General features: G+C 47.4%; 1 protein-coding gene across 1 annotated transcript in view; it reads right to left on the bottom strand.

Moving 5' to 3' along the window:
* LOC138304050 (bactericidal permeability-increasing protein-like) overlaps positions 1-27048 on the bottom strand; it is a 324414-nt gene that overhangs the window by 72063 nt on the left and 225303 nt on the right. The window contains exon 10 of the mRNA XM_069243745.1: positions 32-202. Within this exon, the coding sequence (XP_069099846.1) occupies positions 32-202 (171 nt within the window). The remainder of the gene's footprint in view (positions 1-31; positions 203-27048) is intronic.

Here is a 27048-nt window from a genome sequence, read left to right as displayed (position 1 = left end):
TCATTTATAAAGGGTGTATAGACACACTAACCACACTGAGTAGAAATAGGGGTGCCAAGGAGGTGTTGGGTAGAATGGAAAACGCTTGGATATCCAGCACAGGAGTGAAGCTGATGTTGCTTGGAGTGAAAGTCAGGAATGGGGCAGAAGGTGCCGATACCCTCATCTTCATCAACATGTCTGGGTAAAGCTTTTCAACCTGTAGATACATTGAAACGTTTCATATTAATGTGAGCTATTCTGAAAACTGTATACTGACATTCAGGGGCTGGTTCCAATTAGCGCGAATATCCCACAATAGAAATTTAACACATTTTGAAGGGAGGTACTGTGGCATTGGGAAAAACCTCAAGATATCTTTATTTGTAATTTCAGATTTGCATAATCATTCACCATTCCAGTGACGTCAATATGTCATTAACATATAACATCACGGGAGAAACCGCCTCGAAGCGTTAATTCCATATTTGCTGTCTCCCTATGGGGTTTACAACAAACACAATGGGGGCTTCAATTGAGCCATTTTCTCCAAATTCGAGCTGTTAGCTATGGCGAAACAGGAACTGGCAGCAAACCAATCTGTTTACACAACGTTCTTGGTAGTTTTTTAAAGCTACAGCTCAAGAGTTTCTTTTTAAACCGTGGCTGATGCCGAATTTGAAGCGTTTGGCTTGGGAGGATATAGGTTTAATTTGCCGTTGTCCCGTTGAATTCTTCAAGTCCTTCCCCAGCCTTGACTTCCCTGCATTAGTGTAGAGGCAAGTATGTGTCACGAAGAGACTATGCACCTGAAAGTACCATGAATATACATTCAGCAATGTGTACATCCTCCATGAAAGTGTGCCCAACAAAGGCAAATAAACAACCTCATTCATAAATACAGTACCTCAGGAGGACATTCAATATCCCAATGTTTTGTGAGCAGGGTGCCCTGATAAATCCTGGGGAGGGTCCCCATCGTTGGAGAGAAAATTAAAACAAAAAAGGGTGCATGGGGTCCTGCCTTTCTCACGGGGGGGCAGGGTGGAAGACCCTTAAATTAAGTGACAGCTTTTCCTCCTTTCAACACAAAAAGTGAATATTTGAAAAAATCGGTTTAATGGCACTATAAATACAGCCTTGATTTTATATGTATTCATTGCAGGGAATCAATGCGGCACTGCAGAATTCCATCTACAATCAATGTCTGAGAGTCTGTATTGCCAGCATGTGGTACTGCAACAGTCTATCTTCTATTTCCAAAGAGGATATCCTAAATGAGAGATCATTTTTGATGTCAATGGTAATTTTAATTAACAGGTCAAAAAATGTCATCATAAATAACATCACTAAAGCAACAAATAGTTTTATTTTTACGCCTCTAGTTAGTATTTATATCCATCGCAGGAAGTTTAATGTTGAAAGGGCTACTACACTCATCCACCTACAACTAATGTTTATGATGATAGATACTACTAGCGAGGGGAATCACAGCAGCCATCTCCTTCCTGAGATGTTCCCAGAGCCCTTGTCAAAGACCTTTCTATGAACCAAGGAGCGCCTTTTCAAGTATACTGATATTTTACCATTCACAGGCACACATACACCCACCATACGCATATAACACACAAGCACTGCACAGCACAGCACTACATCCTCCACGTATTGTACAGTTCATAGGCCCTTATACACCCAGCAAATTAATATAACAAACATGAACTGCACAGCACTACATCTTCCATGTATTGTACTGTTCACAGGTGCACATACACCCAAACAATACATGCATATAACACACATGCACTGCACAGCACAACATACTAACCTGGTGTAAGCAAACTGTGAGATAAGCACACCGGAACGGAACTTGACATGGGAGAGCCTGTAGGCCTCACTTCATTGACACATGAAAAAAGGCCATTTAGTTTCTACTGAGCACTACATACTATGTTGCCACCACCACACTCATGCTACTTAACCCCTGGGAAAGGCAGTTGCCTTTTTCCACTATGGGGATAGTACTTTGGGTACCCCTCTCAGTCCAAAAAGACCACAATCCGAGCGACAGACCTATGTCATGGCACACATATATGATCCGTGTTCTCCTGTAGCAACACAAATCAGCACCAGGGATTCAGACATAATTGCACCTGGGGCACTCAGTTCAGGGGGACAGTGCCTTCACCATGCAAGGGACCTTTCCATCCCAACAGCCTGGAAGTGATGGAAAACACTTGTATTTTGCATGTGAACCTAAAGTCGACTTTGGCCCAAATGCAACATTTGTTTTAGCTTAAAAGGAAAAAAAAATTCCACACTGGGAATTATTACAGCACGTTCAAGCATCACAATGGCCCTGTGGTAATTTTGTTACAATGATATTCTATAAAAAATATTTCTATAGAACATTCTTAACATTTTTACATCCTCTTGAACCAGGAGCACCACAATAATACATCCATTTGACTGCAGCTACTGAATCACGCTTGGTAAATTATGTGCAAGAAAGAACATCATGTTTGTCCCCCAACTCTTCATGTCTAGTTGTACTAGTTTTCACTGCATTCGTACACTGCTAAACCGAATCACAATGTGTGGGCTTTCCAGCGAAATATGATTCTATTCACAAACTGTATTTTGCAGTCGTCTTAGTAATAATACAATAGTATTAATAACATACTACAAAATTCTATTCACAAACCTATGAGCGGAGGTCTCTGCCTAAGCCTTTTTTATTTTGTATCGGTGAAGATCTATGCTGTGTCTGGGAATATCTAGACACCATTAGTTTTGTCTTTTAGTAGTAAATGTGAGAAGATGGGGTAAATGCCTGGAAAATGGGGAATACTAATAAATGTGAAGGAATAAGGAAGAAGTAATGCGGGCTTAGGTTTAAGGGAAGCATAGGGAGAGGTTTAGAGAAGGATATATACTGACCCAAAAAAGAGTAAGTCATGTGTTATTCACAAACTACCCTTCTATAGTTACCAAGCTATACCTGGCGGATGAGCTCTTATCAGTAAGAAACTGATCCTCGTTTGCTTCTGTTCTGGTACGGGGAGAGCCAGGCCTGGCAGTTCCAGCTGAGGAGCAGGGTCAAGGTTATTTTGCATAGGGTTGGGTTCAAACTGGTTAGCAAAAGAAAGAAGGGTTGGGATGCTTCCCCATGCAATTGCCAGTGGTTAGGAAAATTGCAAGCTGCTTCCCATCACCTTTTGTGTGTTTGGTGTATCACACTAGGTGACAAGGCTAGGCCCAGACATTGGTCCTGTTCTTGCTGTGCCTCTGGGACCAAGCTATCGTTTGCTAATGAGTCCTTATCAGTGCAAAACTGGTTCTAAGTTACTTGTGGGCCAGTTCGGTGAGGACCTGGCCTGGTAGTTCAGGCTGGACTGTTCAAGTGAGGAACAGGGTCAAGGCTGATCTACATATGCTTTGTGAGCAAAAGAATGATGGATTGGGATTCTCCCCTGAGTGATTGCCAGTGGTTAGACAAATTGTAAGCATTTTTCTCATCACTTTTTGTGTGTACGACAGTGAAAAGGACCGAAAACCCCAAATAATACTAAATGTAATTCAGCTTAGAGCTGGAGTAAGTCAAGCAACAGACAGGGTCATCCACCGGTACCTCAACATCCTCCAATAGAAAATAGTTACTTCAATCAAAAAGGACCGAAAACCCCAAATAATACTAAATGTAATTCAGCTTACAGCTGGAGTAAGTCAAACAAAAGACAGGGACATCCACAGGTACTTCAACATCCTACAATAGGAAATGAGGGAGGTACGGACTCAAAATAAAACCTGATAGGAAATAATGTTTATATAAATTCAAATATGTAAACTATTTAAAAACACAAATACATTGTATTTAATTTTTGAAACAAATTGTCTATAAATAAACATAATTATTTTATTTTTAAATATTTTCTTACATTTTTAAAATGTAAACTTAATATAACATTAATATTCGGTAAACATAATTTTATTTTTTTCATTGTATACATCACTTTTAATTATTTTAATACATAATAAGAAATAATGTTTTAATTTAGGGTGGAGTTTTTCTTAAACTTCATAAAAGATATTGTTTTTTATTTAATTCATTAAGAATAAATCAAATTAAGTTGATGTTGTAACATTTTTAAATTGGTCTGCGTTTAAAATAAATGTAGAAAATTGATTAACATTATTATTTAACTTAAAAAATTTTTTTCTCTTTTTAAATTTAATAAAAATATTAACTTTTCCCTATAATTTACCACAGTGCGATCTCCATCCTGATTGTAGAGATCTGTGGCAAGTGTGTGGAACATTCAATACAGTTGTAATGTCACTGCTAGTAGTAACTATACTGTAATATTTGAAGTTTTTAATTACTCCACCCACTACCTTAGAAGGTGGGAATATGTAAGTCTACACTTTTGAGTAATTTTACACTCATAAATGGTAAATAGTCAAACAAATTAAAGTTACTCAAAAGTGTAAGAATAATACTCCATTTTGGATACCACTATCTACCCCATAACGATCTCTGATCATGAGCCTCTGGAAACAGCTTTGGATTGGCCCCCAGAATCCCTCCTTTTGTAGATGACACTTCCCTAATGTTCTATCAAGAGATCCTGCATTTCGCACTGAACTCAGGAAATCAATTAGGGAATATTTTCAGCTTAACAAAACTGGACAGGTAGACCCCTCTGTGTTATGGGATGCCTTTCAGGCTGTCATTCATGGGAAATGCTTACCCTGATAACCACACTAGCTCGACAAAAGACAGAGAAGAGGGAAATGCTTGAGGCAGAGTTTACCAAAGTTGAAAAAGCTAATAAGGGGACTCCTACATTTAGCCTACAAAGGAAAATCACAGCCCTTTGAGAGAAAGTCAAAGCTACATATGCTAATAAGGCAGAGCTCTTTCTCTTACGGCTTTAACCTAATACATATGGCAAAGGTAATAAGATAGTCTCACACTTGGAAAAGCAACTACGAGCCAAACAGGAGCAGGCCTATATCAAGCAACTTCAAGATGAAGCAGGACAGATCCAACACACAGAACATAGGAAGGCAAGGGCACTCCAAGATTTTCCGAATGATAAGGAGCAAATATCCTATCTTGCAGGGATTACTCTGCCTCGGGTATCCCCCAACCCATAATTAAATCCCTAGTGCTCCCATTGCACCAGAACAAGTACAATTTGCCATTGATTCTCTTAAACACCATAAAGCTCTGGGCCGAGATGGCTTTAATGCATCCTTTTATAAGACCTTTAGCTCTGAGTTAGTACCACATCTAACAGAACTCTTTAACCATATAGCCAATACCCACGCAGTCACTCCCTCAATGGGAGAAGTCTTAATTTTGATGATACCAAAGCCAGGGAAACCCTCAGACTTATGTGAGCCATGCCCCGCGATAACTCTCCTTAACTTAGATGCTAAATTGTACACTAAGATTTTGGCTCATAGGCTAGAGGAAGTAATGCTAAAATTGATCCACGGGTATCAATTGAGCTTTATCGCACAGCACCAAACTTACGATAATCTTTGGCGAGTTGTACATTTAATTGAAGAGGCTACGAAGAAATCCCATCCAGCAATTTTGTTAATGCTGGACGCTGAGAAGGGCTTTGATAGGGTAGACTGTGTCTTCCTATCCCATACCTTGTCATGGTTTGGGTTTCATGAGTGCTTCATAGCCATGATAATAGCTAATAACTGTCCTTGCTCTAGAGTTAGTGAATTGGGCAGCCTTCGATTTTTTCCCCAAACAAGGGGCACATGCCAGGGTTGTCCATTCTTCCCTCTACTTTTTGCAATTAGCATTGAACGCCTGGCAGTAAAGACAGTAGCTGCCCCATTGATCCAATGGATTTTTTTTTGGCTTGGAGGAACATAAACTGTCAGTATTTGCAGATGACATCTTACTTTCTCTCACTTCCCGGTTGACTTCCCTTCCAGCCCTCCAAACTGAACTTTGCCATTTTTAATCAGTGCCAGGCTTTTAAGTCAGTCTCAGTAAATCATTTATGTTTAATCTCACAGTCTCCCCAGCTGAAATTATACAACTGACATTAATCTCCCCCTTTTAATTGGCAAGGAAGGAAATCACATACCTTGGGTAAAACTGACCCCCTGCAATATCTGATCTTTATAAGGAAAACTACACTTCTCTACTGCAGTAACTTAAGCTTGATTAGACGCACCGGTGCCTGCTATACTTAACCTGGTTAGGTGGTATAAATGCTATTAAAATGACAGTGCTCCCCAGGGTAGTGTATTTGTTTTAGGGTCTTCCGATTACTGTTGCTCACTCATTACGAAATTTATATGGCGACCAGCCAAGCTCGCCTGGCTAACCGCATCCTGATGCTTCTCAGAGAGGGGAGGGGTTGGGGCTCCCTGACTTCTTGACCTATTATACAGGGGCTCAGCTTTGGGTTATATCTGAGTGGTCCATGAACATGTCTGACAAACAATGGCTGCGCATGGATCGAGCAATAGTGGGTAGAACTATTTGGGATATTCTCTGGAAACCTAAAGCAGACAGACAGCACAACGTTTATTTAAGCACCCCAACAGCGACCACTTTGAAAACATAGGACATAGTCACCAAGACTGATAGGATAACATCTTAACCCTTACCCCATACTCCGAAACATTTTAACCTGGCTTTCCCACCCGCCGTGTCACGTGGCCCCTTTGATAAGTGGCAATATGGGGGTGTCTCACTATAGCAGATCTATTTCATAATTGGGACATAGTAACATTTGATCATTGCTGCTGAGATTTTAACCTCCTCAAAACTGAGGCCTACCATTATGCCCAATTGAAACACTGGGTCCTTACAGCGGAGGTGCAACAGGCTGCCACTAGAGATCTCCTCCTCAAGGCTGGATCTTCCAAAGGATGCACATCTTTTTTATATGCTCTCTTGATATTCGCCACATACTGTATACGCCGCCCCCCCCCCCCTCTGCGCCATGTGACATTTTGGGAACAAACACGAGGAACACCGATAGAAGACAAACAGCTTATGGTGTGATATTTCTAGGTTTAATGACTTCCTAGGCCTACGCGAAGCCCATAATAAAGTTAAATTTGACTGTTACCTATACCCTGAGAAATTGCAGAAAAGTTTTCCCAATACCTCAGACAGATGCTGGTGGGGATGTGGCCTAGTGGGGGAATTTTACCATATCTGATGGGACTGCCCAACCATATGCCCTTACTGGGAGGAAATTTCAGCTCAAATTAAAGAGATATTAGGCTAATCCGTACTCTCAACACCAGGAACTGTATTAGTGGGCCTTAGATACCCATCTCTTCAATACCAGACGTATGGCAACAGGTTTATTCTTTGGCTATGCTGCAGGGCCGCAAAATGACTTTGGCATCCACCTGGAAGAAGCCTGAAGCCCCATCATTGTCAAAATGGAATGCATCCTTGTGGCGCGCCCTTACCATGGAGCGGCTAACTGATATTATGACTTGCTCCAGGAAAATTTTGATTATATATGGGGGCCACTGGTGCAGTATCTCTCAAGGAGTTTTCCTCTGTTTTCATGCCCCACCTGCACAAGGACCCTTCCCTTTTTCAGATCTGATCCCCTACTTAGACCCCCTAGGAGACGTGCCTTGTGACGCCCTATTGGGGTGTAGCCCTTGTTGCCTGCCCGATCCACCTTTCGTAGAGCATTTTGCTATTGTGACCTTATCATGCAAGCCATTATTCTTAACCTCTTTCAGATGTAATGTTTTATATAATGTGCTTATGACCCTTACAGGAATATACGGTGATGCAAAGTCATGGATGTAGCTCTTTATTAATGTATTAGCTAAGGGGGAACCTTTATGGTCTCTTTACGAATATAACACTGTTCTTGTAATTTCCTCTACTTATGCTGTAGGCCATTTAATGAACATTTCAGGACTGTCTTTATAATGATTTGAAAACTAATAAAAAACTGTTTGTAAAAAAGTATAAGAGTAAAAGTACTTGTAGTAAATCTACACATGTAGATTTACCTTTGTGAACAGACCCCATTCTGTGTATAGGTTTCATCTACTTAGATTATTTAACTTTCATATAAGGTCATGGTAGATAGAACAAGACATAGGTGGTCATTCTGACCTCGGCGGTAAAAGGCGCCTACCGCCGGTCAGAAATCCTCCATAATCCCGCCGCGGTCGCGGAAACCCGCCACGGTCATTCTGACCCGCAGAAGGCAAACCTCCGAAAATCCGACCGCCACAACAGACCGCCAGACCAGCGGTCGGCGGAAAGGTGGAGGTGACCAAACCTCCACCGCCACGCCAACAGAAATACGCCCATCCCATTACGACCCACGAATCCACGCGGCGGTCATTCAAACGCGGTATTCCATTGGCGGGACACACCGGCGCGGTCAGAATACACACAAACGAACAAAACTCAGCCACATTGGACGATTTGAATCCTACACACCTGATACACATACACACACCACTCCCACACACACAATACAATATAAAACACACACCCACATCACCCACAAACCCCTACGCTTAAAAATTCGGAAAGAAGGCAAGAGCGAGACACCAGCATCCAAAACATAACAGCCACAGCCACTCAACACCATCACCCACACACTATCCACACACAAAACAACACACACCACCACACTCAACTCACTTAAATACACATACTCCACCCCACACATCATACACACCACCCCATGGCACCCCAAAGACAACCCCGCTTCACAGACGAAGAACTCAGGGTCATGGTGGAGGAAATCGTTCGGGTAGAGCCCCAGCTGTTCGGCACACAGATACAATACACCAGCATTGCCCGGAGGACGGAGCTATGGCAGAGGATTGTCGACAGGGTGAACGCAGTGGGACAGCACCCCAGAAATCGGGAAGACATCAGGAAGCGATGGAACGACTTACGGGGGAAGGTGCGTTCCATGGTATCCAGGCACAACATCGCCGTGCAGAAGACTGGCGGAGGACCCCCACCTCAACCCCCACAATTCACATCATGGGAGGAGGAAGTCTTGAACATCCTGCATCCTGACGGCCTCGCAGGAGTCGGCGGAGGAATGGATACTGGTAAGTTGAAGCTTCAATACTGCTTCCCCCCCACCTGCATGCCAAATCAGACCCCAACCCTCACCCCCATCCTCGAACCCCACCCTCACCCCCACCCCCATCCTCACCCCCACCCTCACCCCCACCACCATCCTCACCCCACCACCATCCTCACCCCCACCACCATCCTCACCCCCACCCCCAGCACACCTATTCCCCGCCAATGTCTCACCATCACAACCCACACATCCCAAAACCTAGGCCTGCATGCGTCCACTAAGCATGGACACCCATCACCAAAGCATGCCCAATGCATATACACATCCCCCCCACAAGCCACCCTCACCAAAGCCCCCACACACGAATGCCAGCACTTGGGGACACGAGAACCCACAGATACACCCATATGCCACACATTGAAACTATAACCATACCTCTATACCCCTGCAGGACCCGACCGTCAACACACCGCGGCGGAGGGGCCAGAATTATCCACACCCCCCACCCAAGAGGCCGTCAGCGATGACAGCAGCTCTGTCGACCTGGACACCGATGACCAGCCCGGACCATCGGGGAGCTCTGGACAGTCGGTTCCCCTCACACAGGCCCAGGCCACTACAGACCCAAACCCCTCTGGGAACACCAGCACAGCTCCCACCCAGCGGGCCCATGCCTCTGTCTCCAGGGCGCGTCAATCTGCGGTGTGTCTACCACTACAGGGCACCCAGGATAACCCACCACCCCAACAACAACAGGGACCTGGGGGCAGTGGTAGTGGGCACACCGGCCAGGGGGCAGAGGCCCAGGGAAACAGGGCAACTCGGCGGGCAGCTGTGCGACAGGGGGGGGAGGAGAGGCCCAGGGAACCCACTCTCCACGAGGTCCTCACCACCATCATGGGAGCATACAACCGCTCCCAGGAGACGATGGCGACGGTACTGGCCCGGTTCCAGGAGATCCAGGTGCTGCAGGAGGAACACTATCGGGGGTACAGGGAGGACATCAGAGCCATCAACACCACCCTGGTTACCATGGTAGGGCTGCTGCAGGACCTCGTAAACAGCAGGGCGGACACTGAACAACACCCAAGGGCCCCTGCCACTAGCCTGGACCAAGAACAGCCATCCACCTCCGCCGGCGCTAGTGGACAGGAGGCCCCCGCACAGCAGCAGCCCACCAGACCCCCACCTCCTGCAGGAGAAGAACCACCCCGCAAGAGGGCCCTGAGATCTCGCAAGAAGACAGAGTAGGATGTCAAGACCCCCGCCAGCAAAGGATACCACCTGATGTCATCCCACTGTCCCACATTGTCACCCTGTCCATCCTTGAACTGCCCATGCTCCATCTCTCCACAGGCCTCTGGACAATGCACCTGTGTGACTGTTACTCTGGACTCTGCCATGGACATTCCTTCACCATAGCCCCCACCCACTTGAAACCACCCATCCCATTTTGAGCACTTCAATAAACACCTATTTTGCACCAAAATATCAGGAGTCTGGCTGTGATTTCAATAGATTGTAATTGACATGACAGTGCAAATATGTCCTTGTACATGGTGAAGTCAACAAACAGCTGCCACAAAGCTGTAGTCCATGGGGAAACGAAGCACAGGACTCGTAGTGGGGACCCCAGATCTGAAATAGGGAGGGAAAAGCCAAAACTCAGTCATCATACACTGGGGCAAATAGACAGGCAGCAGAGATGCTGGAGAGTAGTTAACATTTACTAAATTATCTTTGAAATGTTACCTGTGTCCTATTGGAAGTACTGTTCAATGATTCTGTCCCTGTTGTCTGTTTCAGCCCCGTCGTCTTCCTCCTCGTCACTCTCCTCAGGTTCCACCGCTGCCACAACACCACCGTCTCGACCATCCTCCTGCAGGAAAGGCACCTGGCGGCGCAAAGCCAGGTTGTGAAGCATGCAGCAGGCCACGATGATGTGACACACCTTCTTAGGTGAGTACATTAGGGATCCACCTGTCATATGCAGGCAGCGAAACCTGGCCTTTAGGAGGCCAAAGGTGCGTTCGATCACCCTCCTAGTACGCCCATGGGCCTCATTGTACCGTTCCTCTGCCCTGGTCCGGGGATTCCTTACTGGGGTCAGTAGCCACGACAGGTTGGGGTACCCAGAGTCCCCCACTAGCCATACACGGTGTCTCTGTAGCTGTTCCATCACGTAAGGGATGCTGCTATTCCTGAGGATGTAGGCGTCATGCACTGACCCTGGGAATTTGGCATTTACATGCGAGATGTACTGGTCAGCCAAACACACCACCTGGATGTTCATTGAATGGTAATTTTTTCTGTTCCTGTACACCTGCTCCCTGTCTCTTGGGGGAACCAAAGCCACATGGGTCCCATCAATGGCACCAATTACGTTGGGAATATGTCCAAGGGCGTAGAAATCACCCTTCACTGTAGCCAATTCGCCCACCTCAGGGAAAATGATGTAGTTCCTCACGGATTTCATCAGGGCAGACAACACTCTGGATAACACCTTCGAAAACATGGGCTGAGACATCCCGGAAGCAATTCCCACGGTTGTCTGAAATGACCCACTTGCCAAGAAATGTAGTACTGACATGACCTGCACCAGAGGGGGAATCCCTGTGGGTTGGCGGATGGGGGACATCAGGTCGGGCTCCAGCTGGGCACACAGTTCATGGATAGTGGCACGGTTAAGATGGTAGGTCAGGATAATGTGGCGTTCTTCCATTGTCGACAGGTCCACCAGCGGTCGGTACACGGGAGGATTCATCCGTCTCCTCGCCCAACCCAGCGGACGGTGCCTAGGAAGGACAACATGGAGCACACAGTCAAGCAACCCACAGGTACGTACTCACAGCTAGCACAGTATACGATTCTCTATGCAGTGAATGGCGTGTCTGAGTGGCTATGCAAGGCCTAGGCCTGTGTGACGCAGTTGAAATTGAGCCATGTGGGCCCTGGAAATGGCGGCTGCCTGACCTGTGAAGTGTGACAATGGGATGTGAGGTCAATGCGCTGGCGTGGCACACCGCGGCGGGCGGCGGGCGAAGACCGCGGCGCGAAGCCGCATTGGTTAACATTGAAGCCTATGGGTTTCAGGAGCCAATGGCGAAGGGCGCCGGCGGTGGCGGGACGCACCGCCGCGGTACGCACCGCCGCGGACGTGACCGCCATTTTCTATCTACTTATCCACTTGCGACTTGAACTTTCACAGGAGAGGACCTATACTGCAAGTGTTGCTGTGGCCTCGGTCTGGAAGGGACAATGGCTGCTGCGACTGGGGAAAGGGCCCCTGCCTTCACTGGAGAGGAGTTGGAGAAACTTGTGGATGGGGTCCTCCCCCAGTATGCGCTACTCTACGGTCCTCCAGACCAACAAGTGAGTTTAATTCAATATGGATTTGGGGCCACTGGCTGGCTTGGGGGCCTGGCGGGGATGGGGGGCATGTTGGGGCTGGCGGGGGGCCTGGCGGGGGGCCTGGCGGGGATGGGGGGCATGTTGGGCATGGCGGGGGGCATGGCGGGGGGCCTGGCGGGGATGGGGGGCATGTTGGGCATGGCGGGGGGCCTGGCGGGGATGGGGGGCATGTTGGGCATGGTGGGGGGCATGACGGGGGGCCTGGCGGGGATGGGGGGCATGTTGGGCATGGCGGGGGGCCTGGCGGGGATGGGGGGCATGTTGGGCATGGCGGGGGGCATGGCGGGGGGCCTGGCGGGGATGGGGGGCATGTTGGGCATGGCGGGGGGCCTGGCGGGGATGGGGGGCGTTGGGCCACTGGAAAGGAAAATGCTGAGAAACTTGAACGTGGTATTTCTCCCTCCCTGTACGTGTCACATAGGTCCGCGCCCATGAGAAGATCGGGATTTGGCGTGCCATCGCCAAGGAAGTCCGGGCCCTGGGGGTCCACCATCGACGGGGCACCCACTGCCGCAAGAGGTGGGAGGACATCCGCCGCGGGACCAAGAAGACCGCCGAGTCTCTGCTGGGGATGGCCTCCCAACGTAGGCGGGGTGCCTGCCGTCAACTGAGCCCCCTGATGTTCCGGATCCTGGCGGTGGCCTACCCTGAATTGGATGGGCACGTGAGGGCAGCACAGCAGACACAAGGGGGTGAGTACAAGCATTATCTACTCTGTTGTCGCGCAGTGGAGGTGTCTGGGTGGGGGAGGAGGGCTGGGGGTCCCCCTAGGCCAGGGCGATATCTGTAGGCTGGGCACCCCCGTAAGCCCCTGTGTCCCCAGCCACCACCCTCAGTAGTTTGTCAGTACAGCCATCCCTGGGCCGTGTCATCCATGGGTGCAGTTGTCAACTCTAGGCGTGTAGGCCATGTTCCACGGAATGCGTAGCGTACCCCAAGTGCGCAACTTAGTGCAGGGGGCATCTGTGTCTGTCATGTCCGCTAACTGTACCGGAGATCCATGTACTCAATATCCCTTTATTTCTCTCTCCCCCCCCCTTTTTGTTTGTCTTTCTGTGCTTGTGTGCATCAGCATCATCAGGCGGAGGAGAAGTGGCATCGGGGCAGGAGGGAGCTGCATCTCACATGGCCCAGGAGGGCCATGCCACAGAGTCAGACTGGACCAGTGAGACGGAGGGCGAGGGGAGCTCCACGACGGGGACGACTGGACCCTGCAGCGACACGGACACGTCCTCGGAAGAGGGCTCCCTTGCGGGGGTGGCACCATCCGTGCCCCCCGCCATTACAGGTACAGCCGCCACCCAGCGCACCATCTCCGCCCTCCCAGCAGCCCCTCAGCGTTCGCCCCGTGCCCGCTCTGCCAGGAAGCCGGGCATCTCCTTCGCCCCAGGCACCTCAGGCCCTGCCCCTGTTACCCCCGCTGCCCTCAGTGAGGAGGTCATTGACCTCCTCCGAACGCTCATTGTTGGGCAGACTACCCTTTTGAATGCCATCCAGGGGGTGGAGAGGGAGGTTCATCGCAGCAATGCGTACCTGGAGGGCATTCATTTGGGTCAGGCTGCCCATCAGCGATCGTTCCAGGCTCTGGCCTCAGCACTGACGGCAGCCATTGTCCCTGTCTCCTGCCTGCCTCTACTAACTCCCTCCTCCCAGTCTCCTGTTCCTCTGCCTGTCCCACCCACACCATCAGACCAGCCTGCACACACCTCAACACCCAAGAGAAGCTCATCCAAACATAAGCACCACAGATCACGCAGACATTCACACACGCAACATTCCGATGCAGACATGCCAACAGTCACTACCACCTCTGTGACCCCCACCTCCTCGTCTCCCTCCTCCCTCCCTGTGACGTCTACACTCACACCTCCATTCACCTCACCATCAGCCAATGTTTCCATCACCAGCACACCCTCCACTCCAGTCCGCACACGTGCAGTCACCACCCCCACTGCCATTTACACGTCCCCTGTGTCCTCTCCCACTGTGTCTGTCACCCCCTCTTCCACACCACACAAACGCAGCCACCCACCCACCCAACAGCCATCCACCTCACGACAGCCTATCCCTCCTGCACCTGCACCCAAAGACAGCAAACGTGACTCACCTACAACCACATCCTCTCCCTCCACTCCCATTCCCACTGTACCTACCACTCTCCATTGTCCCAAGAAGCTCTTCCTCGCCACTACTAACTTCTTTCCTGACCCTGAGCCCCCCCCTCCTTCTCGTCGGGGTAAGAAGAGCACCTCAGCCACCACCAGCCCTGCAGCCCCCTTGACAAGGGTGCAGGGGTATTGGAGCCCGCCAGCCCGCATGTCTGGATCTTCGCCCAGCAGCAAGGGGACAGCCAGCCCACCCCCTGGGAAGAGGAGCAGAAGGCGGAAGGGTCGCCGCAGGAGCCCGCCTTCTACATCCCCCCCGGACACCACCCAGAGACAGTCACCAGCCACAGCTCCAAAGGGAGGAAAGGGCCACAGGCCCACGACTAAGGAGGGCAAGGGCAGCAAGTCGGAGAGGTCAGGCAGCAGGCCTGCTGCCCAGGAGGAGCCCACAACCCCCATAGCCGCTGCCCCGGGAGGAACCGGCCCAGCTGCCCCGGGAGAGCCCACCACCCCCATAGCCGCTGCCCAGGGAGGACCCAGCCCAGCTGGCCAGGAGGGCCCCACCACCCACAGCCCAGGTGGGCAGTGAAGGAGCACCATCCCCGCTGGCCAGGAGGGCACCACCAGGCAATTAGCAGTTGGCCATAGACCGGCCGCCGTCTCCAGAACCGCTGAACTGGGCCCCGCCGTCTCCAGAACCGCTGAACTGGGCCCCGCCGTCTCAAGAACCGCTGAACTGGGCCCCACCGTCTCAAGAACCGCTGAACTGGGCCCTTCAGGGCAAGGAGCGCTGAACTGGGCCCGCCGTCTCAAGAACCGCTGAACTGGGCCCTTCAAGGCAAGGAGCGCTGAACTGGGCCCCGCCGTCTCAAGAACCGCTGAACTGGGCCCCGCCGTCTCCAGAACCGCTGAACTGGGCCCCGCCGTCTCAAGAACCGCTGAACTGGGCCCGCCGTCTCAAGAACCGCTGAACTGGGCCCTTCAGGGCAAGGAGCGCTGAACTGGGCCCCGCCGTCTCAAGAACCGCTGAACTGGGCCCTTCAAGGCAAGGAGCGCTGAACTGGGCCCCGCCGTCTCAAGAACCGCTGAACTGGGCCCCGCCGTCTCAAGAACCGCTGAACTGGGCCCTTCAAGGCAAGAAGCGCTGAACTGGGCCCCGCCATCTCAAGAACCGCTGAACTGGGCCCCGCCGTCTCAAGAACCGCTGAACTGGGCCCTTCAGGGCAAGGAGCGCTGAACTGGGCCCCGCCGTCTCAAGAATCGCTGAACTGGGCCCTTCAAGGCAAGGAGCGCTGAACTGGGCCCCGCCGTCTCAAGAACCGCTGAACTGGGCCCCGCCGTCTCAAGAACCGCTGAACTGGGCCCTTCAGGGCAAGAACCGCTGGCCCTTTGGCAGACGTGGCAGGGCAGGATCTATCTCGGGCAGGGCTGCAGGATGTCCTCTGGCCAACTTGCCTCCTCCAGTGGCAGTGGGGTCTGTTATGGACTGTATGGACTGTGGCTTTGCTCTCCCCAGGATGGCCCAGTGGGCAGGCCACCCACTGTATGGACTGTATGGACTGTGGCTTTGCTCTCCCCAGGATGGCCCAGTGGGCAGGCCACCCACTGTATGGACTGTATGGACTGTGGCTTTGCTCTCCCCAGGATGGCCCAGTGGGCAGGCCACCCACTGTATGGACTGTATGGACTGTGGCTTTGCTCTCCCCAGGATGGCCCAGTGGGCAGGCCACCCACTGTATGGACTGTATGGACTGTGGCTTTGCTCTCCCCAGGATGGCCCAGTGGGCAGGCCACCCACTGTATGGACTGTTTGGACTGTGGCTTTGCTCTCCTCAGGATGGGCCAGTGGTCATGGAGTCCCCTCGTGGATCTGGCGTCGTGTACTCAAGTGGCTGAGGTGCCCCTCCTTCCCTTCCCCCTGAGGTGCCTGTCCTATTTTCTTTCTGATGCCCCTGCAGTGTTCTCTCCGTGGAGTTCTTGTCGTGGGACTGGGCCTTGCCCCTTTGCACAGGACCCCTGTGATCCACGGACAGTGGTTGGACTACATTTAGTAGCTGTATATATTTTGTACATAGTTTATTTATTTATTGGGATTAATGGTGTACATATTTCAATATATCTGCCCGTTTATGATCTCTTCTTTTGGTCTTTGCATTATTTCGGAGGGGGGTGGTTTGTGGGTTGTGACAGTGATCTGTGGGAATGCATTGATGTGTGTGTTGTAGTGGGTGTGGGTGGGTGGGTGTGTGCCGGTAATCTTTTCCCTCCCCTGTGTCGTAGGTGCCGTACTCACCGATGTCTTCCGCGCCGCCGGGCGTGCTCCTGGTATATGAGCAGGAATAGGAGTGCGGGGATGACCTGCAACTCTGGCTCCATACTGCCGGAATCTCGCGTGGAGTGCGTAGAGGTGAGCGTTTTCCCGTTCGTAGTCTGTTTCCGCCGTGTTCTTATCGGCGGTGCTCCCGCCCCGGAAAAGGTGGCAGATTGGTGGGTCGTAATAGGGTGGGCGGTACTTTGTCTGCCGCCGGGCTGTTGGCGGGAACCGCCGCGCTGTTTGTTTGTACCGCTGTGGCGGTCGGAGTGTTAAGTTGGCGGGCTGTGTTGGCGGTTCCCGCCAGGGTCAGAATTGCATATTTTAGACCGCCGGCCTGTTGGCGGCTTGGCCGCCGCTTTATCACCGACCGCCAGGGTCAGAATGAGGGCCATATACTAATGATGTGAAATCACATATGTGACAAGAGTATATGGGTTCAGAGAGCACCATTGTGCTCTAGATGGGCTGCAGTTCAGATGAAGTTAGTGACACATGATAAAGAATACATTCTAATCTAAATCTAATTCAGTACTGAAAGTGGATTGTTGATACCTTTAGTGGAAAAGTAACTATAGGGAAGTGTATGTTGTGCTACCTGAATGTTTAGAACCAGTTTCCCTGTAATCCCTGCTCCTGAAAATGAATACACATTCTTGGCTGCCTTGCTAATTACTGTACTCCTGAAGCATAATGTTTTTGCCTCTGATAGTAGGAGGGTAAAGGTGCTGGAAACAGTTGTCACTTCGAAAATATTAGCTGCTTGGGTGGTCAGAAACAAGGATTAGCTCTCACAGTTATTCCTTTGACTTGGAAATGCTCAGTGATGCCATCAGGAACTGCCACTATTCTTTTGGAGAAATATTCTAGCCTTTGTGGGTTTATCTCCACAAGCATTGTCGTCTAGTTCTAGCCCTGCAATAGAAGAGGACCTCTCACTTCCACAGGGCAGGATAGATGGAGTTGTCTTGGTTGAGGAACTTGAAGGATTGCTGTAAACTAGGAGAGGAAGTGCTGAAAGAGAGGTGTGACTTCTGCAAAGGAAACAGTCAGGTTTAGGTGTCGGCAGTCTCTAGCTAATGCATAGGACAATACTGGAACCTCACCTCTACTTACTCAAAACACTTTGGGACCTGGGAAGGAAACAATATGGAAGAAGATGGCTCTGCCTGGAAGCATGAATAAAGACGACCCCAGGACTCTTTACCACTGCTGCAACTGAGAAACAGGGACTGTTCACCAGGGGCCTTACCTCTTGTTACCTGCTACAGGGACACAAAAGGCAGAAAGAACTCTGACACCAAGAAATCCCACCTGACCATTGAGGACTGCACATTGTAGAGTCTTGGACTGGGGAAAGACCTAGTGCCCAAAAGCCTGCCCAAAGAAGCTAGTGAGTGCAGAACAGACCAGGACTAACTTTTCTAGTGTTGTGAACACAGCGCTTACGTGTTTTAGGCCATGGTAGTTTTGACTAAAGAGATAACAGTGTATCAAAACCTGTTTTACTTTGAAAACATTTAATCAAATCGGCGGTCAAAACACTACAAAAATCCCAGCACTTGATCACTGTTTGGGAGAAGTCTTCACACCAGAGATTATCACCAAAGATTCTGCCAGATTGCTGCCAATTCAGATCCACTTTCCATTGGAGAGTTATCTGCTGAAGCAGATGGCGGTGCCATGACTCTTGTCCTTCCTTGAGGCATGTGTGTTTTCCTTCCTTGCCAGAACTCTGATAACAAACAGCTAGACTTGCTATTCGGAAAGTATGCAGTGTGGTCCATCTTATAAACTTAATAGGCAGAGACGCTGTTTATTGTTTGAGCTCACCCACTTAATTTAGCTTTAGAAATACCAGTAGAGTGTAGGATGTTCAACTTGCTAAAATGTTTTTTTTTTAAATTATATTTTCAGTGACAGTTGCCACAATAACTGATGTTTTAGTATCTTTTGTTTGTTGTGGTTACATTCCAACTTTATGGACAGGCCGTTGGGGCTGATATATTCTTGGACAGACAGAGTTTACTCCATTAGGGCAACGGAGTATATTACGCTGTTGACCCGACAGAGTACCCACCTCCCAAATTTAGAAATGATCACCAAGTCGGTGGTCATTTCTGAGGTATTGGCAGAAAGAGCCGTCACTGTAGTTCTTGTACATGCTTCATTTTTAAGTTTGACACACAGCTCCATCAAAATGTTATTTATTTAGCAGATTTTTTTTTTGATAATAAAGAAAAATCCTCCCCCGCCCCCCATGGGAGTCATCTAATTTTTTACTGTTCCTTACTGCCAGGGTTTAATTGCCAGTGAAAGGCAGTAAAAAACTACTATATGTCTGCCATCTGGATCAGCAGGATGGACATACAAGCAATGCTCCGATGGCCCCACAGAGTAAGGGCCATCAGAGAAGGTTGCCAACCTATGGTCTGCCCACATATAAATTCAGCTGGCGGACCATTATATCAGTAGTGACCATAATCTGTCTCCGGACAGTTTTGGTACTGCTGTTAACCAGGATTTTCTTAATCAGCACTGGTGCACTGAACTAAACCCTTGCAACTGTGGGTTAGAAGTCCTACCCCTGCAGTTCTGGATATATTCCTGAATTTGTATCACCTAGAGCCTGATTTAGCGTTTCTTGGATGAATACTCCATCACAAACATGATGGATGCCCTATCTGCCTTGTTGCAAGTGCCTTCTATCTCAAGCTATTTGGATAAAGGCAGACTGGACATACGTCACATTTGTGAAGAAGTAATCCATCTGCCAAACTCTAAATCAGGCCTTTATTAATTTCTTTCACTTCCAGAGAACAATTACAAGTTTTTAAGTCTCCTACAGGAAGGTCATCTACTCTGCAAAAAGTAAAGCAGGTTTGTTCCCTTGTTAGCTTTTTAAACTGATTCAGAAGGATCTCACAGTAAAAGTATATTACCTCATGGAACGCTACCTGCCTTCGGCTTCCAGCCTTGCCTCATTGGTGGATTTTGAGAATTAAAAAGGTAACTAAGTTTGAAGGTAAATCCTTGGTTCATGGTGAGGTGGCAAATGTATCCCTACAATGAAGCGGGTTTGGCAGCTACGGATCCAACTTTGTCTCGGTTGGATCTTTTAGCATAAAAACCAGGAGCTTCAGCAGGAGCTCCACAATTAAATTTCTGACTTTGAAGGACTCCTTCCAGCTTCTGAAGACCACGAACTGGCGGAAGGTCCAGAAAAAAGACTCAACCAACCTGGCAGAGGACAGTCTACCTTGTTTATAAAATCCCACCTCCTTGATTGTGAACTCTATTTGTGAAGGGAGCCACCAAAATGAAAGCTTGCTATCTCAGAATAAGGAAACAAATTACACCTCTGCACAGGAAGTTATCGTTCTGCATGTTGTGGCAGTTTTACATTTTCCTGGTTGGTCCCTGCCCATTATAATGCATGGCAGAGAGAGTTAGGGAAAATGAGTGATGGGTGTCCTACCCTGTGAACTGATGGCCCCTTGGCAGAGGGGTAGGAGGATAGAGATTTTTCACAAGTAGAACCAGTGTAGGCTCTGCTCTTCCCTGACTCTAGAGTGAGGAAACCACAAGTTTGCCAGATCTAGAACACCACTGATTTATAGCAGTGTCCCCCCTCCTCCAAACTCTAAATGTGACTCCAAGGCATAAACAAGGTTTAACTGACTACCAATATAATGTGGTCAGCCTGAAATTCATCAAGGCCCTAGTCAGCTACTAGCTGATACTTTTCAATGCTGCTTTTCATTTTCTTCATGCTTTTGACTCAAAACTAACAATCACATCTCTGGTCCTCTTATTCAACTTGAATAGTTTTGGTGTTGTTTTGTTTTTGAAAATATTCTCTCTTTTTCTAATTTGGTTTGATAATTATACTATGTTGTTTATGCCAATGCTGAACATATTGTATTACTCCAACAGTGCAATGCTAACTGTTACATCCCAATCCATAGTTGAGACCTACACCTTATCAAATTTGCCCAGACAGTTGTTAACTGCATTTACATGAGGGCAAGATGGCGGCCACCTGATTATGGCTGTCACGGCTCCTTGGTTTAACCCTCTGCTTCGGTGCAGCTAAGAAGATTCCCCCCCCCCGGGATACGATATGGAATTGTGATGGAGGACGCATGGGGCCACTGGTATTCGTGCTCTTGAACTCAATTCAGCGGGACCCACTAGGTTTTGCTCAGAGACCTACTGCGGTGTACGGAGCCTCCCTCCTCGAGCTGTCTGAGAGTCATCGGTCGGCTCAATGGGAGGCAGGGTCGGCATTCTACTCCTCAGGCTAGATTGGTGTCTCCTAAACTCACAAGAGGATAGAAGACTCGCGGCCCAGCAGCTCTGGAGAGTGCACAAACGTGCCACTTTGTTTCAGCCTCAGGAACCTGGAAGCAGGATGAGCACAATCCACCACCGGTGGGGCCAGAAAATCTATTATGTCAAAATTTCCTGTGGGCCCTCCCCGGGGGAGAGATTCTGCACAGGGCCCACGCGCCAAGACTGTTACCAACAATGTTGCCCGGAGTACAGAGGTGAGTGTGGAGGAGGCAATACAGGACACATTTGTAAGTCAATCAGAGGTAGCCTTAGTGGGGCAAGATGAGAACCAAACATTACCAATACTAAATGATCAGATATATGCTGGGCGGTCCACTGAGCAGTAGCAAAATGGGCTCAGGGGCTCAGAGCTCATGGGTGAAAATTGAAACAAAGATGATTAGATAATGGGGAGGTGAATGAAAAGGAGCCTAGTGTCCCATCCCCCCCAAAACTGTAGTGGATGGAGTCTCGTATTTCGACAACCAATCCCCCAAGACAGGGCTGGCAAAGTCAAGTGCAAGAGGAGGGGCTGAGATAGAGACTGGGGAGGAGTTCTGTTCCTTGTCTGACATTTCGAGCTGGTCAGGGGAGGATGAAGCATCAGACTCAGCTGAGTCTAGTCCGGGGAAGGGGGGTTGCTACAAACTCAGAGACCTGAAGATCCATCCTCAAGTCCTGCTGGTATAGGTACGATTTGGTGAAAAGAAAAAAGGGAATACAGCAATACAGATGGAGGAACCCTCGGGGTCATGGATCTGTGTTGGGACTACTCAACTGTGTGAGTATTGGCCGATACTGACCTGGGCAACAAAATTGAGAGGGAGATGGGTGGTGGAGCTTCAACTTCAGAGGGAGTCTCACTAAGTACTATATGTCAAAGTATCATGGCCCATAGGGATGAAACTAAAGCTGAGAACCGAAAGACTCAAGCTGCATGCCACAAAATGCAATCAGCTATCCTGGGGGTTTCCAAATCTTGCTTGGAATTTGCAGAACGGATCGGGGAGGAAGAAAATCATATCTCCACAGTAAAGGATGATCTTACAGCCCAGAAGGAAGTATCTTGTCTATTAAAGGTGCAAATAGATGACACTCAGTGGAAACTTGAAGATTTTGAAAATAGATTGGAGCGTAATAACCTTCATGTACTAGGTGTTGCAGAAGGGGATGAGGGATCTGACACTCAGTGGTTTGTGGTGGAACTGTTTAAAGAAGCCTTCTTGGAATTTTCAAAATGGTCTTGGGAGGTTGAAGTCCAAAGAGCACACAGGTTCCCATTTAAACTTCAAAAAATAAAAAGTCCAATCACATCATGTCTTTCTGTAGCTTTCAATGATATATAACCTCCACAATTCCCTGGATACAGACCGATTCTGCCTGCTCATACTCTTAGACCTATCTGAAGCCTTCAACATAGTCACTCACAAGATCCTCTTCGAGTCCCTCCAAAAAAGGATCAGCACAGAAGTGGTGGTTTTACTCTGGTTCACATCTTTTCTACAAAACCGATGTCTACAAATAAAAATAAACATCATAAATACTGACACAATGACAATTACCCAAGGCATCCCCCAAGGCTCAGTCCTCTCACCTATACTGCACAATATCTCTATGGAGCTCCTCACATTCATTCACAACCAAGCAAACATCCCCATCCATCTATACGAAGAATACACCCAGCTCTCCATGGAAATCTCCTCACTAGATGATGTACACCGGTTAAGTGCCACCCTTGAAGAAGTCTATCACTGTATATCTCACAACCACTTAAACCTCAACCAAGATAAGACTGAAATTCTCCTTATATCAAAGACAGAGCAGTCCCCACAGATGCAAGAATGGCTGACTCCTTTGATGCTATTAAGTGAAGGCTAACCCCAGCTTATGCCGCAGAATCTCTAGGAATCAAATTGAACCCCAAACTGATCATGACAATTCACATAAAGAATAGTGCAAAGGGAGCCTCATACAACCTGAAACTCCTGAACAAAACCAAACCCAATCTACTGCTGAATTATTTTAAATCTGCATGGAAGCACTGATGTTGTCTAGATTAGAATGTGGGAATTCCATCCTCAAAAGTACTGCAAAATACCACCTCGCTCCCCTCAGCAGTTCTTCAACTGCAGCAGCCAGAATGGTCACAGGAACCAAAAAATACATCCACATCTCCTCTGCCTTGAATAAACTGAGCTGGCTCACAATTGAAACTTGCTGCCACTTCAGAAATGTCTGCCTCACCCATAAAGCCCTTCACATTGGGAAACCAGCTTACCTCACCTCAAAACTCAAAGGTAAAAAAGGCAGTTCAGACAAGAAGCCAAAGGAGCTCAAACACTCTACTCCTCATTCCACCGAAAGCCCACAAACAGTAAACCCAGGCACACTCCTTCTTGGGCAATGCCCCAAAAATCTAGAACTCCATTCTAGAACATAGCAGGACAAAACACTCCCACTTGAGCTTCAAAAGACAACTAAAGGATCTCCTCCTCAATTTACATCTCAACAAACAGGATAGCAGCATCTCAACTATCAGGACATCAATTGCCCTTCAAGACAAGACTCAGCCCCTAGATCTCCTTGTCCCCCTTTCCCCCTCCATCGTGCTCAACCCTTGGCATGTCCTAATTCGATTCAACTGTTTGTATTATATGCGTGATCTGTTGAACATGATCCGATGTAAATTGCTCCGACACCCTACGGGTCTTGAGAGTACTATATAAAACTATTAAATAAAAATAACTAAAATAAAAACATTGGAGAAAGGAGTGATGATAGAAGACCTTCTATTGGCCATTAGTGCTCTGGTAAATAAGGCTGGCAACCCTAGTAGCAGATGGAACTTGTATCATCACATATCATTAATCAATGTCAAGAATAAAGTCCTCACATTATTGGCCAGAACACTGCTGAGTGTTGTGGAAGCTTTAATAACCATACCAGTATTAATTCATGCCTAAAACGGCCACCAGGCTGAACCCTAGAAAGTTAGACAACTGCCTATATATGTAAAACAAGCATTGGGAAAGGCAACAGGTTGCGCCTACAAAAAAATCTACTCTCTTTGTCAATTTTGTTTTTTTACACATTGCACAGCAGTTGAGCTTCTGTGCAATTTAAAGTAATAAAAGGGCTTTTCAGTACCAAACCATTGTTTAAAAGTGTTTTTATTTAAGCAAATTAATAATGTTCAACAGAACACTACAATACACAATAACTATAACACGGTTACCATATTTAAAAAAAAATCTAAATAGTTTGTAACATAGGTTAACTAAATCGAGTGCCTATAAAAAGCTAATATCATCCGTTATTTAAAAAAATATTCACAATTGAACCGACATTGGTATTAACAATAGCGTTCTGTAATTATACAAAGCATGAACAAATATGCAGTATAACTTGAAGTGAATTAACATCTTTAGCCTCTTAATCCTATATTCACACTCATCTAATTACCCTCACCAAGATAGATTTTGAGGCCCATATTTATACTTTTTTAGCACCGCATTTGCGTCATTTTTTTACGCAAATGCAGCGCAAACTTGCAAAATACAATTGTATTTTGTAAGTTTGCGCCTTTTTTGTATCAAAAAGCGGTGCAAATGCGGCGCTAAAAAAGTATAAATATGGGCCTGAATTCCATCAGACCAACTGAAATGCACCAGGACTAATCCCAGAATGCATTAGGATGTTGAAATTCCCAAAGTAGAGCACAGCGTCCGTAGTGACAGACTCATCTGCTCAATTTATCCTACAGGCAATGGGGGAACTCCGAAAGAGACACCTCTCTGGCAGTATTGTCACTGGGAGGCTTTTCTTGGCTTTGTTTTTTGCCAACAGGGTTATGTAGGTCAAAAAACGACTGCAGAGAATATTGCAGGGTCTCAAGAACCCATTACATATTCAAAAACTACGCCTTGCGAGTCATTTCTCAAATTACCAATGTACATGAAACAAAATCAGTGAGTGACTCCCAGGTGTTGCTCAACAATAATCAGAGGAAATTATTGCAGGCCCTTGGAGTAGGTTCAGCCTCTGGCTCCTAAGAAAATCTTTGGGCTGCATCCTTTATGTTTTATTTTCATTTTTTTAAAGTGAGTACAGGGCTACACATGTAGCCTACATAGAGCACTGCCGATGCTGTCACCTCTACTGACCACGCAAACAAGTGTGCTTCTGCAGCACAGAAAAGGGCCAGCTCTGGAAAATGTAAAAGGCTAATAAAGGAGGAAATTAAAGGTTGAAATTGCCATAGTAACGAAAGCTTTCTTCAAGAGACCACGCATGCAAATGGTATTGCATTCAGCCCTCTGGCCAACTGATGGCAAAGATCTACATTGCAAATACCAGGTCTTGAGAATTAAAATAAATAGAATCTTTAACATCAAGGCCACATGTGGTACACAGGAAATCATTTTGTGCTGTTAAGTAGAGCTGAAAACATGACAATCCTGAGACTATTATAGAATGTGCCTATATTTTTATGGGGTGTACTTGGACACGTGGCAATTGGGTGGATTGTTACATGTAAGACCTGGAACACTCCTTGACCCAGCATTTATTTGGAAAATGTTCAACAGATACTGCAATCTTTACAAGCCATCAAAGCAAAGTGGGTTTGAACAACCGTGTCACTAGACATTTTCTGAGTATTTTTCTACTGCTTTCTGTAAAGTGACATGGTAGAAATACAAATATCAATCCATCTCTGACTGTGTCACTGAAGACAGGAGGAAAGAGTGTTTTGTCTTGTGGGGGAGTGGGAGGAGGGCGGGAGTGCCAGTGGGGTGCTTGTGTATAAATAAAAAAGTACCATCACAGTGGAGTAGCCAGGGTAAGGGGACTGGCCATTAGTGAATGGCAGTGACGGGAAAGAGTACCCACCCGACATCATGGGCAGCAGAACGGCAAAGCAGTAGACAGCAGGACGTAAAAGTAGATGATATGCTGGCCAATCAGATGCACGTAAATTACAGTGATGTTGGACTGAGCAAATGGTAAATTCAGGTAAATAAGGAGCAGTTTCTAAGGCCCTTGTATGATTCTTTTTATCCCAAAAAGATTTTGTAAGCACGCATGTGCAGGCAAAATCTAAAAAGGTGACTAAATCAATAACAATGCTACCGAGAAAACATTTGACTCTGTGGAACGACCCTGTATGCTTTCATATTAAAAATATGGGAATAGAACCCAGAATGCTTTCATTGATACAACTGTTTGAAAAATTATCCTTCCCTGGGGTTAAGGTAAACTGGGAGTTATCATCTCTTTTCTCCTCACTCCTGGGATGTGTTCTGTCACTAATACAATTCCTCCTGATCATAGGACAGAACCCTGTTGGAGAAGCTTAGACGTTTGGGTTAGTAGGTGCTTATCATAGTGGGAAGATAGTATTGCTTTATATGTTTGACATTGTATTGTACATCACAAATTGTACATCACAAATACTGATCATACTGTAAGAAGCATCTATAAGTTCTTTCTCATATCTGAACAATATGTAGGCTTTAAGATTAACTGAAATAATTCCATACTTTGTTGGAGAGTAAAATTTTGCAATACTTTTAGTGACCTAGACGTCCGCAGAAAGGTTTAATATTAAAAGCTAAACATAGAGAAAAGCTAAATTGACACATATTTCAAAAGTGTTCATGTTTTATTCTGTGGTAGACATCCTTGTGCCTACCAGGATTGACAATGTGCTTACAAGATTTATATAATTTTAAAATATATGTTAAACATTAGAATAACTGCTAGTAGTCAAATGAAATTGATTTTATAATATTTAATGTGTTCTTTATGAATATATAATTACGTGCACATAAAA

This window comes from Pleurodeles waltl, chromosome 7 (genome assembly GCF_031143425.1).
Source record: "Pleurodeles waltl isolate 20211129_DDA chromosome 7, aPleWal1.hap1.20221129, whole genome shotgun sequence".
In the NCBI taxonomy this organism is placed as follows: domain Eukaryota; kingdom Metazoa; phylum Chordata; class Amphibia; order Caudata; family Salamandridae; genus Pleurodeles; species Pleurodeles waltl.
Note: the sequence above shows the minus strand (reverse complement) of the source record. Positions and strands in the feature narration are given on the sequence as shown.